The 13713-nt window shown below is 46.1% G+C and overlaps 1 protein-coding gene across 2 annotated transcripts in view; it reads right to left on the bottom strand.

Annotated features, from left to right (window-relative positions):
• MYLK (myosin light chain kinase) overlaps positions 1-13713 on the bottom strand; it is a 270170-nt gene that overhangs the window by 174444 nt on the left and 82013 nt on the right. For both annotated transcript variants that reach the window (XM_073634487.1, XM_073634486.1), the window contains exons 5-7: positions 11787-11952; positions 5104-5269; positions 2236-2254 (exon numbers count right to left, since the gene is read on the bottom strand). In XM_073634487.1, coding sequence (XP_073490588.1) covers positions 2236-2254; positions 5104-5269; positions 11787-11952 — 351 coding nt within the window. The remainder of the gene's footprint in view (positions 1-2235; positions 2255-5103; positions 5270-11786; positions 11953-13713) is intronic.

Here is a 13713-nt window from a genome sequence, read left to right on the forward strand (position 1 = left end):
TAAAGGGGAGGGGTTATGGAGATGAAGAGGAGGGATTATAGTGATGAGGGGGAGGGATTATGGAGAAGGAAGGGGTTGGGTTATGGAGATGAGGAGGAGGGTTCATGGAAATGAGAAGGAGGGATTATAGCGGAGGGGTTATGGAGGCGAGGAGGTGGAGGGGGTGTTATGGAGATGAGGAGGAGTGATTATGGAGGAGGAGGAAGGATTATGGAGATGAGGAGGGATTTTGGAGAAGGCAGAGGAAGGATTATGGAGATGAGGGGGAGGGATTTTGGAGAAGGCAGAGGAAGGATTATGGAGATGAGGAGGAGGGATTTTGGAGAAGGCAGGGGAAGGATTATGGAGAGGAGGGGGAGGGGATTTTGGAGAAGGCAGGGGAAGGATTATGGAGAGGAGGGGGAGGATTTTGGAGAATGCAGGGGAAGGGTTGTGGAGATGAGGAGGAGGGATTATGGGGAAGAGGAAGGGTTATGGAGATGAGGAGGAGGGGTTATGGAGATGAGGGGGTGAGGAGAGAGGAGAAAACGGAGAGGCAATATAGGCATGAGAAAGGGGGGGAAGAGGAGGGGTGAGGATATGAAGAGGGAGAGGAAAGGGGGAGGGGTTATAGTGATGAGGGGGAGGGGATGAGGAGGGGTTATGGGGATGAAAAGGAGGGATAATGGGGATGAGGATAAGACATTATGGAGATGAGGAGCATGGATTATGGAGGGGGAGAGGTTATGTAGGAGGGGGCTATGTAAATAAAGGGGAGGGGTTATGGAGATGAAGAGGAGGGATTATAGTGATGAGGGGGAGGGATTATGGAGAAGGAAGGGGTTGGGTTATGGAGATGAGGAGGAGGGTTCATGGAAATGAGAAGGAGGGATTATAGCGGAGGGGTTATGGAGACGAGGAGGTGGAGGGGGTGTTATGGAGATGAGGAGGAGTGATTATGGAGGAGGAGGAAGGATTATGGAGATGAGGAGGGATTTTGGAAAAGGCAGAGGAAGGATTATGGAGATGAGGGGGAGGGATTTTGGAGAAGGCAGAGGAAGGATTATGGAGATGAGGAGGAGGGATTTTGGAGAAGGCAGGGGAAGGATTATGGAGAGGAGGGGGAGGGATTTTGGAGAAGGCAGGGGAAGGATTATGGAGAGGAGGGGGAGGGATTTTGGAGAATGCAGGGGAAGGGTTGTGGAGATGAGGAGGAGGGATTATGGGGAAGAGGAAGGGTTATGGAGATGAGGAGGAGGGGTTATGGAGATGAGGGGGTGAGGAGAGAGGAGAAAACGGAGAGGCAATATAGGCATGAGAAAGGGGGGGAAGAGGAGGGGTGAGGATATGAAGAGGGGGAGGAAAGGGGGAGGGGTTATAGTGATGAGGGGGAGGGGATGAGGAGGGGTTATGGGGATGAAAAGGAGGGATAATGGGGATGAGGATAAGACATTATGGAGATGAGGAGCATGGATTATGGAGGGGGAGAGGTTATGTAGGAGGGAGGCTATGTAAATAAGGGGGAGGGGTTATGGAGATGAAGAGGAGGGATTATAGCGATGAGGGGGAGGGATTATGGAGAAGGAAGGGGTTGGGTTATGGAGATGAGGAGGAGGGGTTATGGAGATGAGGGGGTGAGGAGAGAGGAGAAAACGGAGAGGCAATATAGGCATGAGAAAGGGGGGGGGGGAGAGGAGGGGTGAGGATATGAAGAGGGAGAGGAAAGGGGGAGGGGTTATAGTGATGAGGGGGATGGGATGAGGAGGGGTTATGGGGATGAAAAGGAGGGATAATGGGGAGGGGGAGGGGTTATGGAGATGAGGAGGAGGGAGGAGAAGGTGGGGTGGAGATATGGAGATAAGGAGGGGGGGAGGGGATGAGGGGAGATCTGTGTTCTTTGTAATGTGGGCAGGGTTGATACCATGTTTTGTGGAATTAGGAGCTGTGTCGGCATGTCACAGAGAAAGGTAGCAGCAGGGCACTGATAAGGGGGTACAGGCAGCCATCCGGGGCAGGGGCGGGTGGGCCTGTCTTGTGACACTGCAGGGAACAGGTGCCAGCTCCAGGAGGGGGCGCTTTACATTGTATCATTCTAATGGGAGCCTGAATGTGGGACATGTGTGCAATATCCAATAGAGATTTCAAAATTACAAATATATTTTAATTAATAAACAATTATATATATAATTCATTCCTTTTTATTATGTATAATATTTTTCCTGTAACACGTGAGATGAAATGGAGAAGATAACGTACCCGTCTGTCTTATCACCGCCTGAAAAGGAGAAGGAAACATTTATCAGTAAATCATCTTATCGGCTGTAATTGCGACAACAGCCAAAATCTACACAACAGAAAAGCTGCCTGAAAGACAAGAATAGCTCAGCGTGTCGCCCACCGAGCTCCTCCACGGTCAGACAACGCGGGGACTCCCACCGCTGGCTGCACCGCCATTCACTGACATTCATATTCTGCTGGACGGAAATCTCGGGAAGTTTTTTTTTTTTTTTTGCGGTTTTATGTTGGAGCCAAAAATGATATTATTGATTTTAGTCCTGCAGAGGAGAATAAATGATTTAGGAGTTTTGGGAGCTCCAGATCTCCTCCTCTCCAGATCAAATATTTCCCCCCAACTCCACAAACAAAGCGCCCGACCGGCGAGACGACGCATGACGATCCGCCTGGAGCATAAATATCCTATAACAAATAATTCAACAAAACCGACGGCAAAAAAAAAAAATATGATTTATTAATTCCCAAATTTTGCTACATTGTATACTTATGTGGCAGAGCGCTCCTTGGTGTGTATATAAAGCACAGACATATACTGTGGTGTTGTACAAAATGAATCAGCAGAACCTGATAAAGTCTAATCCTCGCTCTCCAGCCCGTTCTCGTGTATTTGCATCTTTTAGTATCACGTGAACGTTTCTTTTTGCGTGATTGCGCATGACATGCATAGAGCAGCCCATTCATTGGCGGGGTCTGCCCTGCGTGTGACAAGCGCACCAAAGAAGCTTCTGCACCTTTTTGGGCATTAAACTTCTTTTTTCCAGAACATTTTAGTGCATTTTTGCGCACGCATTCACAGAATGCACAGATGTGAACGGAGCCTGACGGCCAAGCGCGAATTTCCTCTGCAGTGCGTTAGCGGTGTCCCGAGGCACTAAGCTAACGCAGCATTAAATATGTGCTTTGCAGCGCACGAAAACGCATGGCGCCGCACTAACGTGAACTGTGATGTGCTGCCAAAAATGGTGGTGCAGGTCTATTATTTGGGGTGTTTTGGTACTTTGCCAACCCCATTCATTTTTAAGGCACCAAGAAATAAATGAGCCCTATGGCAAAATCACCCAGCAGTTAATAATTGCAGTTTGTATTTCTGGAATATCTTTTTATACTGCAGGTTGGGGGTCCCATTAGTCTGGCTGAACACGGCTGCTTGTGAAGGTTATAAATGATTTTATTTACAATAAAGGTGTGCTGTACACATGGATGGTGCAAATACACAATTGTTCAGGGTTGTTTTCTTGGGACTAAATATGGATTCCATAATAAGTTTCAGGTCTGTGGTTGTCCCCATAATGAGGACAGTGTAAGAGGTCATTATGAAGGAGGGATATTGTCATCGCTCCCCAAAACATCCACCAACAAGGAAACCCTGAACCAAATTCACAGTACCAGAGAAAACTTCATATTTGTACACTAGAGGGCGCTCCTTTACCACTGCATGAAAATAGACGTATCTTCACTATTACTGACAAGACAGAGGAATAATAATAATTATTATTATTTATTGTTATTAGTATTCATATATTATTATTATTATTACTTAATATTAGTATTATTTTTATTATTATTATGATGGATTCATATATTATTATTGCTTAATATTATTACTATTAGTGTTATTATTATTATGATGGATTCATATATTATTATTATATAACATTATTATTATTATTATACAGGATTTATATAGCGCCAACAGTTTGCGCAGCGCTTTACAACATGGGGCAGACATTACACTTACAATACAAATCAATACAGGAGGGATCAGAGGGCCCTGCTCGTTAGAGCTTACAATCTAGAAGGGATTTATTATTATTATCATTATTAATATTATTATTATGGATTCATATATTAGTAAAAATATTATTATGATGATTATATATAAAGTATGACGGATTCATATATTAGTATAATTATTAAGATGATGAATTCATATATTATTATTATTATTGATTCATATATTGTTATTATCATTATTATCATTATTATTCGGAATTCATATATTATCTAATGTTATTATTCGGGATAAATATATTATGTAATATTAATATTATCATTATTCAAGATTAATTTATTATTAATAATACTAATATTATGATTATATATTATTATTTTTCAGGATTCATATATTATGTATTATTATTATTATTAATAATAATAATAATAATAATGATAAATATTATTCAGGATTAATTTTTATTATTATTATTCAGGGTTCATATATTACTTTTATTATTATGGATTCATATATTATTATTATTTTATATTATTATTCAGGAATCATATATTATGTATTATTATTATTATTCAGGATTCATATATTATGTAATATTATTATTACTATTATAATTATTATTCAGGATTTTTATCGCATCCACAGATTGCTCAGCGCTTTACAAATCATGTTTTAATGTATAAACTCATTGTTCGTTCATACGGTGGCATAGCTGCTTTTGCCAATGACGGATTAACATGATAAGATGGAAGACAATCTGAAAGTGATATCTAGTTATTGGTGGAGCCTGGTGGTGGGCCAAGTCATCCCCTCGTTTCTTATGTCTAAGGCCCACCATACACATTACAATCTGACCATACAATCAATCTATGTAGTATTAGGACTGAACTATTCCATCAGTCTGTATCCAATCAGAAAGGTTCTTGTACTGTATACTTGTTAGATATAAAGGAGATTGTACAATCAGACTGTAAGGTGTGTGGCGGGTGTGTAGACTCCCATCAGCAATATCTCTTTTCCATGGTACCTGGCTCTCTGTTCCTACACAGCTGGAAGTTTGGGGGTCCCCGCCCCCCTTTGTATGTTCCAGCACTCACCTTGAACAACCAGCTCTGCGCACACAGAGCTCCGCCCGCAACTGTTTGTCACAGTGACGCTATAATTTCCAGCATCCTCTCTGCACACGTCCCGTATCTCCAGGTAATGCACTCCAGACTTGTCATACATCTTCCATCGTTCTCCGCTTAGCAGCTGAACATCGTCCTGTGCCAAAGAGACAAACAGATATCAATGGTACAAGACTGCGCAACATCGCCAAACAGGAAGGAAAACATGGACACTTCTACCATTGCTCTCAGATTCATCTCATGCACATTATGATCACCTCCCCATATACCTGTGGAAGGGGCAGAGACACAAACTACTGCAAGGAAATCTCACCATTGTGGGAGGGGCAGAGACACAAACTACTGCAGGAAATATCCCCATTGTGGGAGGGGCAGAGACACAAACTACTGCAGGAAATATCCCCATTGTGGGAGGGGCAGAGACACAAACTACTGCAGGAAATATCCCCATTGTGGGAGGGGCAGAGACACAAACTACTGCGAGAAAATCTCACCATTGTGGGAGGGGCAGAGACACAAACTACTGCAGGAAATCTCACCATTGTGGGAGGGGCAGAGACACAAACTACTGCAGGGAAGTCTCACCATTGTGGGAGGAGCAGAGACACAAACTACTGCAGGAAATCTCCCCATTGTGGGAGGGGCAGAGACACAAACTACTGCAGGAAATATCCCCATTGTGGGAGGGGCAGAGACACAAACTACTGCAGGAAATCTCCCCATTGTGGGAGGGGCAGAGACACAAATTCCTGCAGGAAATCTCCCCATTGTGGGAGGGGCAGAGGCACAAACTACTGCGAGGAAATCTCCACTGTAGATACAAAGATCTGGTTTGGGATTCACGCCGCAAGTGCCCACCCAAAAATGAAACATTTAGAGTACAGTCAGATTATTTACAAACCTTTTTTTTTTTTTTAATTATTTCCTCACATTGTTTGCAGATCACTAATAATTATTATTGTTACATTAGAATGTCGCTCAACAATACTGGACATGACCTCACACCAAAGGGTTTAGAGACACTTCTATTTAATATTAAAATAATAAAACAAAGAGGGTCACGTAGCACTTTAGGGGCACCTGACAATGAGGAATGTTTTTGGACCGAATATGAAAAGGATCCAAAACATCCAGAAGAAAAATATTATTCTGAAGTAAGCAGAATCACTTCTTTATGATATTGTCGGGTCCTTTCCAAAGAAAATCTGCCGGCTGACAGACTGATTGAACGGCGAGCGAATACGATTTCTTTACCTTGGAAGATTTTCAGAAGCGACGGACGCGTTCCCTTAAATCTAAGAAAGAAACGTGACTTATGTGGTCAGGAGAGAGCCAGACAAAGTGACGGGGGGCTCAGACATCGAATACGGGAAGTCACCATTAAAACTCCATTATTGTATGAGAGAGGAGACTGCGCCATAAAGGAGAACACACACCAAGGAATACCTTATATGGCCAGTCACATCGGTCTCTGTACCAGAGGAGCTTACACTCTAATGTCCCCTCCCCCACAGTCACATCGGTCTCTGTACCAGAGGAGCTTACACTCTAATGTCCCCTCCCCCACAGTCACATCAGTCTCTGCACCAGAGGAGCTTACACTCTAATGTCCCCTCCCCCACAGTCACATCAGTCTCTGTACAGAGGAGCTTACACTCTAATGTCCCCTCCCCCACAGTCACATCAATCTGTGTACCAGAGGAGCTTACACTCTAATGTCCCCTCCCCCACAGTCACATCAGTCTCTATACCAGAGGAGCTTACACTCTAATGTCCCCTCCCCCACAGTCACATCAGTCTCGGTACAGAGGAGCTTACACTCTAATGTCCCCTCCCCCACAGTCACATCAGTCTCTATACAGAGGAGCTTACACTCTAATGTCCCCTCCCCCACAGTCACATCAGTCTCTGCACCAGAGGAGCTTACACTCTAATGTCCCCTCCCCCACAGTCACATCAATCTGTGTACCAGAGGAGCTTACACTCTAATGTCCCCTCCCCCACAGTCACATCAGTCTCTGCACCAGAGGAGCTTACACTCTAATGTCCCCTCCCCCACAGTCACATCAGTCTCTATACCAGAGGAGCTTACACTCTAATGTCCCCTCCCCCACAGTCACATCAGACTCTGCACTCTGCACCAGAGGAGCTTACACTCTAATGTCCCCTCCCCCACAGTCACATCAGTCTCTGTACAGAGGAGCTTACACTCTAATGTCCCCTCCCCCCACAGTCACATCAGGCTCTGTACCAGAGGAGCTTACACTCTAATGTCCCCTCCCCCACAGTCACATCAGTCTCTGTACTAGAGGAGCTAACACTCTAATGTCCCCTCCCCCACAGTCATATCAGTCTCTATACAGAGGAGCTTACACTCCAATGTCCCCTCCCCCACAGTCACATCAGTCTCTGTACCAGAGGAGCTTACACTCTAATGTCCCCTCCCCCACAGTCACATCAGTCTCTATACAGAGGAGCTTACACTCTAATGTCCCCCCCCCCACAGTCACATCAGTCTCTGCACCAGAGGAGCTTACACTCTAATGTCCCCTCCCCCACAGTCACATCAGTCTCTATACCAGAGGAGCTTACACTCTAATGTCCCCTCCCCCACAGTCACATCAGACTCTGCACTCTGCACCAGAGGAGCTTACACTCTAATGTCCCCTCCCCCACAGTCACATCAGTCTCTGTACAGAGGAGCTTACACTCTAATGTCCCCTCCCCCCACAGTCACATCAGTCTCTGTACCAGAGGAGCTTACACTCTAATGTCCCCTCCCCCCACAGTCACATCAGTCTCTGTACCAGAGGAGCTTACACTCTAATGTCCCCTCCCCCCACAGTCACATCAGTCTCTGTACAGAGGAGCTTACACTCTAATGTCCCCTCCCCCACAGTCACATCAGTCTCTGTACCAGAGGAGCTTACACTCTAATGTCCCCTCCCCCACAGTCACATCAGACTCTGCACCAGAGGAGCTTACACTCTAATGTCCCCTCCCCCACAGTCACATCAGTCTCTGTACCAGAGGAGCTTACACTCTAATGTCCCCTCCCCCACAGTCACACACTATTATTATTATACATTTATATAGCTCTGACATATACCGCAGCAGGGACGTGCAGTCACCTGCCATGAACATAGAAAAAAAAATATCGCGCTTTAAGGGTCGTATATTATTTAGTGACTCCAAGGGCATCTTTCTGCACCCCGGTCACTTCAAGTGCCCCCAAAGATCATCCCTTGTCATCTAGTGACTCCGAGTGTACCCACATGTGCCCCTCTGACTCCAAGTTTTCCCAAGTGCCCTCTGTGCCCTCTACTGACTCCAAATGTGCCCCTGTGCCATCCAGTGACCCCTGCAAGACCCCCCGACTCCAGTGCACCCCAGGGCAGGCTGTGCCATCCATACCTGGGGTGGGGGGTGGGGGGGGTGTGTAACTTAAGTCATACCCCACCACTGGTAAAAAATTTGGGACTACTAGGACCTATGGTTCCGGAGATACAGGGCTCCTTGCGCAGCCTGTCAGAAGCTACATACAGAGCGGGCAGTATAAATACAGGCTGGCACACTCTGCAGCAGACTGAGAGGATGAGCCCACAGTGCCTCTCCTCACTTCTTGTCAGAGGCACTGAGCTCAATGGACAGCTTGGAGCCTTGGACCAATGGCAAAGCACCATTGGCCCCAGCTGTCCAATAAAAATGCTGCAGTGGAGGCACGCCTCGCACTGCAGTGTCATAGAAGGGGGCCTCCTCTCCAGCCCAACCCTCTTAATTAGAGGGAAAAAAACGTGTTTATGTGTATAAGATTTACCCACAATCCCGTGGTTTTCTCACACAGTTAAGAGGGAGAATCTTCTGCTGCTGAAAAGGTTCTGTTATAACATAATAATGTATTATTTATCTATTTACTGTGAAATTACTGGTTGGAAGTTATAACTTCAGGTTAAGACACCTGCTTGAGTACAGTTTTTGAAAAAATAGTAAAATTACCTTAAAAACAATATATAATAATTATTTGTATATTACTGATGATAATTAACCCCTCACCACCCATTCTGACACTTCTCTCCTACATGTAAAAATCATCTTTTTTTTTTTTTTTGCTAGAAAATTACTCAGAACCCCCAAACATTCTATATATCATTTTATCAGACACCCCAGGGAATCGTTGCAACTTTTTATGTCATACGGTATTTGCGCAGCAATTTTTCAAATGCGTTTTGAAAAAAAAAAAAAACCCCACTAAAGTTAGCCCGCTTTTTTTGTATAATGTGAAAGATGATGTTCTGCCGAGTAAATAGATACCGAACATGTCACGCTTTAACATTGTGCACGCCCGTGGAATGGTGCCAAACTTCAGTACTTAAAGCGAAGTTCCGCGTTTTTTTTTAAAAGTCAGCGGCTACAAATACTGCAGCTGCTGACTTTTAAAATATGGACACTTACCTGTCCAGGGCGCCTGCGATGTCGGCGACCGAAGCCCATCTGTCCCTCGGCTCTTGGGTGCTGCCGCCATCTTCGGTGAGGGAATCAGGAAGTGAAACCTTGCGGCTTCACTTCCTGGTTCCCTACTGCGCATGCACGACTCGTGCTGCGCGTTCCCACTGGTCCCTGTTAGAGGAGGTCTAGTGCTAGAATTATTGCTCTCGCTCTAACGATCGCGGCGTAAGTAACCTGTGTGTATCTGGCTCTGGTACTAGCCAGTGCCTCACCCACCACTCACCTCACCGTACTGTACCGCAGTGCTGTACAGAGAGCACCGAGCCAGTCACATCAGGCTCTGTACCAGAGGAGCTTACACTCTAATGTCCCCTCCCCCCACAGTCACATCAGTCTCTGTACCAGAAGAGCTTACACTCCAATGCCCCCTCCCCCATAGTCACACACTATTATTATTATACATTTATATAGCTCTGACATATACCGCAGTGCTGTACAGAGATCACTGAGCCAGTCACATCAGTCTCTGTACCAGAGGAGCTTACACTCTAATGTCCCCTCCCCCACAGTCACATCAGTCTATCAGTCTCTGTACAGAGGAGCTTACACTCTAATGTCCCCTCCCCCACAGTCACATCAGTCTCTGTACAGAGGAGCTTACACTCTAATGTCCCCTCCCCCCACAGTCACATCAGTCTCTGTACAGAGGAGCTTACACTCTAATGTCTCCTCCCCCCACAGTCACATCAGTCTATCAGTCTCTGTACAGAGGAGCTTACACTCTAATGTCCCCTCCCCCACAGTCACATCAGTCTCTGTACAGAGGAGCTTACACTCTAATGTCCCCTCCCCCCACAGTCACATCAGTCTCTGTACAGAGGAGCTTACACTCTAATGTCCCCTCCCCCCACAGTCACATCACTCTCTGTACAGAGGAGCTTACACTCTAATGTCCCCTCCCCCCACAGTCACATCAGTCTCTGTACAGAGGAGCTTACACTCTAATGTCCCCTCCCCCACAGTCACATCAATGTCTGTACCAGAGGAGCTTACACTCTAATGTCTCCTCCCCCACAGTCACATCAGTCTCTGTACCAGAGGAGCTTACACTCTAATGTCCCCTCCCCCCACAGTCACATCAGTCTCTGTACCAGAGGAGCTTACACTCTAATGTCCCCTCCCCCCACAGTCACATCAGTCTCTGTACCAGAGGAGCTTACACTCTAATGTCCCCTCCCCCCACAGTCACATCAGTCTCTGTACCAGAGGAGCTTACACTCTAATGCCCCCTCCCCCATAGTCACACACTATTATTATACATTTATATAGCTCTGACATATACCGCAGCGCTGTACAGAGAGCACTGATCCAGTCACATCAGTCTCTGCACCAGGGGAGCTTACACTCTAATGTCCCCTCCCCCACAGTCACACACTATTAGCCCTCATGCACACAGGCTGTTAAAAAAACGTTATGAAAATGCCAGTATCTTTGCAGTGATTTTTTTTTAACTTTTTTCAGCTTTTTTCAGCGTTTTTGCAATAGCGTTTTTAGCGTTTTTCCGCGTTTTTCCGCGTTAGCGTTTTTGAGCGTTTTTTTTTTTCAAATTTTTTTTTTTTTTTTTTTCAATGGATCAAAAACGCTAAAAAACGTTGGTGAATGACGTTTTTGAGCGTTTTTCAGCGTTAGAGCGTTTTTACAGCTGAAAAACGTCTTTCAGAACCCACTGGTCCTGGGTTTTTTTTACAGCTTAAAAACGCCTATGCCACTTGCAGCTCAAAAACGCCTAGGTGGGCATGAAGCCATAGACTAACAGACAGGCCTTTTTAAGCTGCAAAAAAAGCTCAAAAAAGCGGCTGTAAAAACGTCTGTGTGCATGAGGACTTATTATTATACTTTTATATAGCTCTGACATATACCGCAGTGCTGAATATAATAGGGGAGATTCAGGCGACTGAAAGACGGGAACAGAAACAACAATAGAAGAGACACTAGAGAGTAAAACACACATCTCTGGCTACAACAATCCAACATTTAAAAATTTTGGTAGAGAATTTTCAAGCAACAGCAGAAAACTTCCCAAAACTTTTTTTATAGTGTGAGGATCTCCCCAATACTCCATGCAGTCCCTCTCTCACACACTCCATGTGGACCCGGCACACCGGATCTCAGTTGTGTTTCTCACGGTCTACAATAAAGCGTCTTACCTTGTGCCAGGTGACAGTCGGCTGGGGGCGTCCGGTGACCTTGAAGGAGAACCGTCCGGTCTGACCCGCCGTCACCACACTACGACTGGGCTTTGTAACAAACTTCGGGGGGCTCTCACCCCAAATACTGGGACGGTTTTCTATCTGGGGGACCCCAAGTGGGCTTCTGCAAAGAGAACAATGGAACAATTAGGGGTCACCTATCCTCAGATGGGTACAAAATGAGTAAAAACTACAGGAGGACCCAAACTGATAGTAATATCATTCAGTCATTCTCCGAATTGTGATACCGAAATACAGCAAAGATCATGTCGGCTCATTCACAAGAGTGTTCATAATAGAATATTAAGTAGTCCAGAGAGGCCCATAATCTGCGGCTCTCTGAGATTGAGGAACTACAAGCCTCAGCTTTTCCAACTTCAGCAACTGTCCAAAGTGCCCATCAGAACCAAGAATCACATCACCGCTCCTAGAATCAAGTGCCGGGTCTCCTCTTCAGCACTTCCGGGCTTTGCCTAGAGCCGGCGTCTCCAAACCTTCCAAGCAAAGGTCCACTTTACTGTCATTTAGACTTTGAGGGGACTGGACTGTGGCCAGCATGAGTAAAGGAATAGTGCCCCATCATTGGTGTCAGTGGGAGGAATAGTGCCCCATCATTGTTGTCAGCGGGAGGAATAGTGTCCCATCATTGGTGTCAGTGGGAGGAATATTGCCCCATCATTGGTGTCTGTGGGAGGAATAGTGCCCCATCATTGGTATCAGTGGGAGGAATAGTGTCCCATCATTGGCCTCAGTGGGAGGAATAGTGTCCCATCATTGGCCTCAGTGGGAGGAATAGTGTCCCATCATTGGCCTCAGTGGGAGGAATAGTGTCCCATCATTGGTGTCAGTGGGAGGAATAGTGTCCCATCATTGGTGTCAGTGGGAGGAATAGTGCCCCATCATTAGTGTTAGTGGGAGGAATAGTGCCCCATCATTAGTGTTAGTGGGAGGAATAGTGTCCCATCATTGGTGTCAGTGGTAGGAATAGTGCCCCATCATTGGTGTCAGTGGGAGGAATAGTGCCCCATCATTGGTGTCAGTGGGAGGAATAGTGCCCCATCATTGGTATCAGTGGGAGGAATAGTGCCCCATCAATGGTGTTAGTGGGAGGAATAGTCCCCCATCATTGGTGTCAGTGGGAGGAATAGTGTCCCATCATTGGTATCAGTGGGAGGAATAGTGTCCCATCATTGGTATCAGTGGGAGGAATAGTGTCCCATCATTGGTGTCAGTGGGAAGAATAGTGCCCCATCATTGGTGTCAGTGGGAGGAATAGTGTCCCATCATTGGTGTCAGTGGGAGGAAAAGTGCCCCATCATTGGTGTCAGTGGGAGGAATAGTGCCCCATTGTTGGTATCAGTGGGAGGAATACTGCCCCATCATTGGTGTCAGTGGGAGGAATAGTGCCCCATTGTTGGTGTCAGTGGGACTAATAGTTCCCCATTGTTGGTGTCAGTGGGAGGAATAATTCCCTAAGGGTGGAATAAAGGCAAGCAAAGGGCAGAATCTGGCCCTGGGCTGCAGTTTGGAGACCACTGGCCAAGAGCACCGGCACTACGGCCAATCAGGAGATAGCCATCCTAATTGGCACTCTTTTAAATTGCAAGGAAACACATTGATCAGTGTATGCACAATGCAACAATATTTCTATGTCACAGTAGTTGCTGCAGTACCTTACCTTTTTTAGCAACTGCTTTTCACTGTACTGCCCCTCTTCTGCCCTTGTATCCCCAATGCACCCTGTGTGCCCCCATGTCCCTAATGCACCTTGTGTGCCCCCAATGCACCCCGTGTCCCCAATGCACCTTGTGTGCCCCAGTGTCCCCAATGCACCGTGTGCCCCGTGTCCCCAATGCACCGTGTGCCCCCGTGTCCCCAATGTACC

Source organism: Aquarana catesbeiana, linkage group LG06, assembly GCF_042186555.1.
Source record: "Aquarana catesbeiana isolate 2022-GZ linkage group LG06, ASM4218655v1, whole genome shotgun sequence".
NCBI classification, from domain to species: Eukaryota; Metazoa; Chordata; class Amphibia; order Anura; family Ranidae; genus Aquarana; species Aquarana catesbeiana.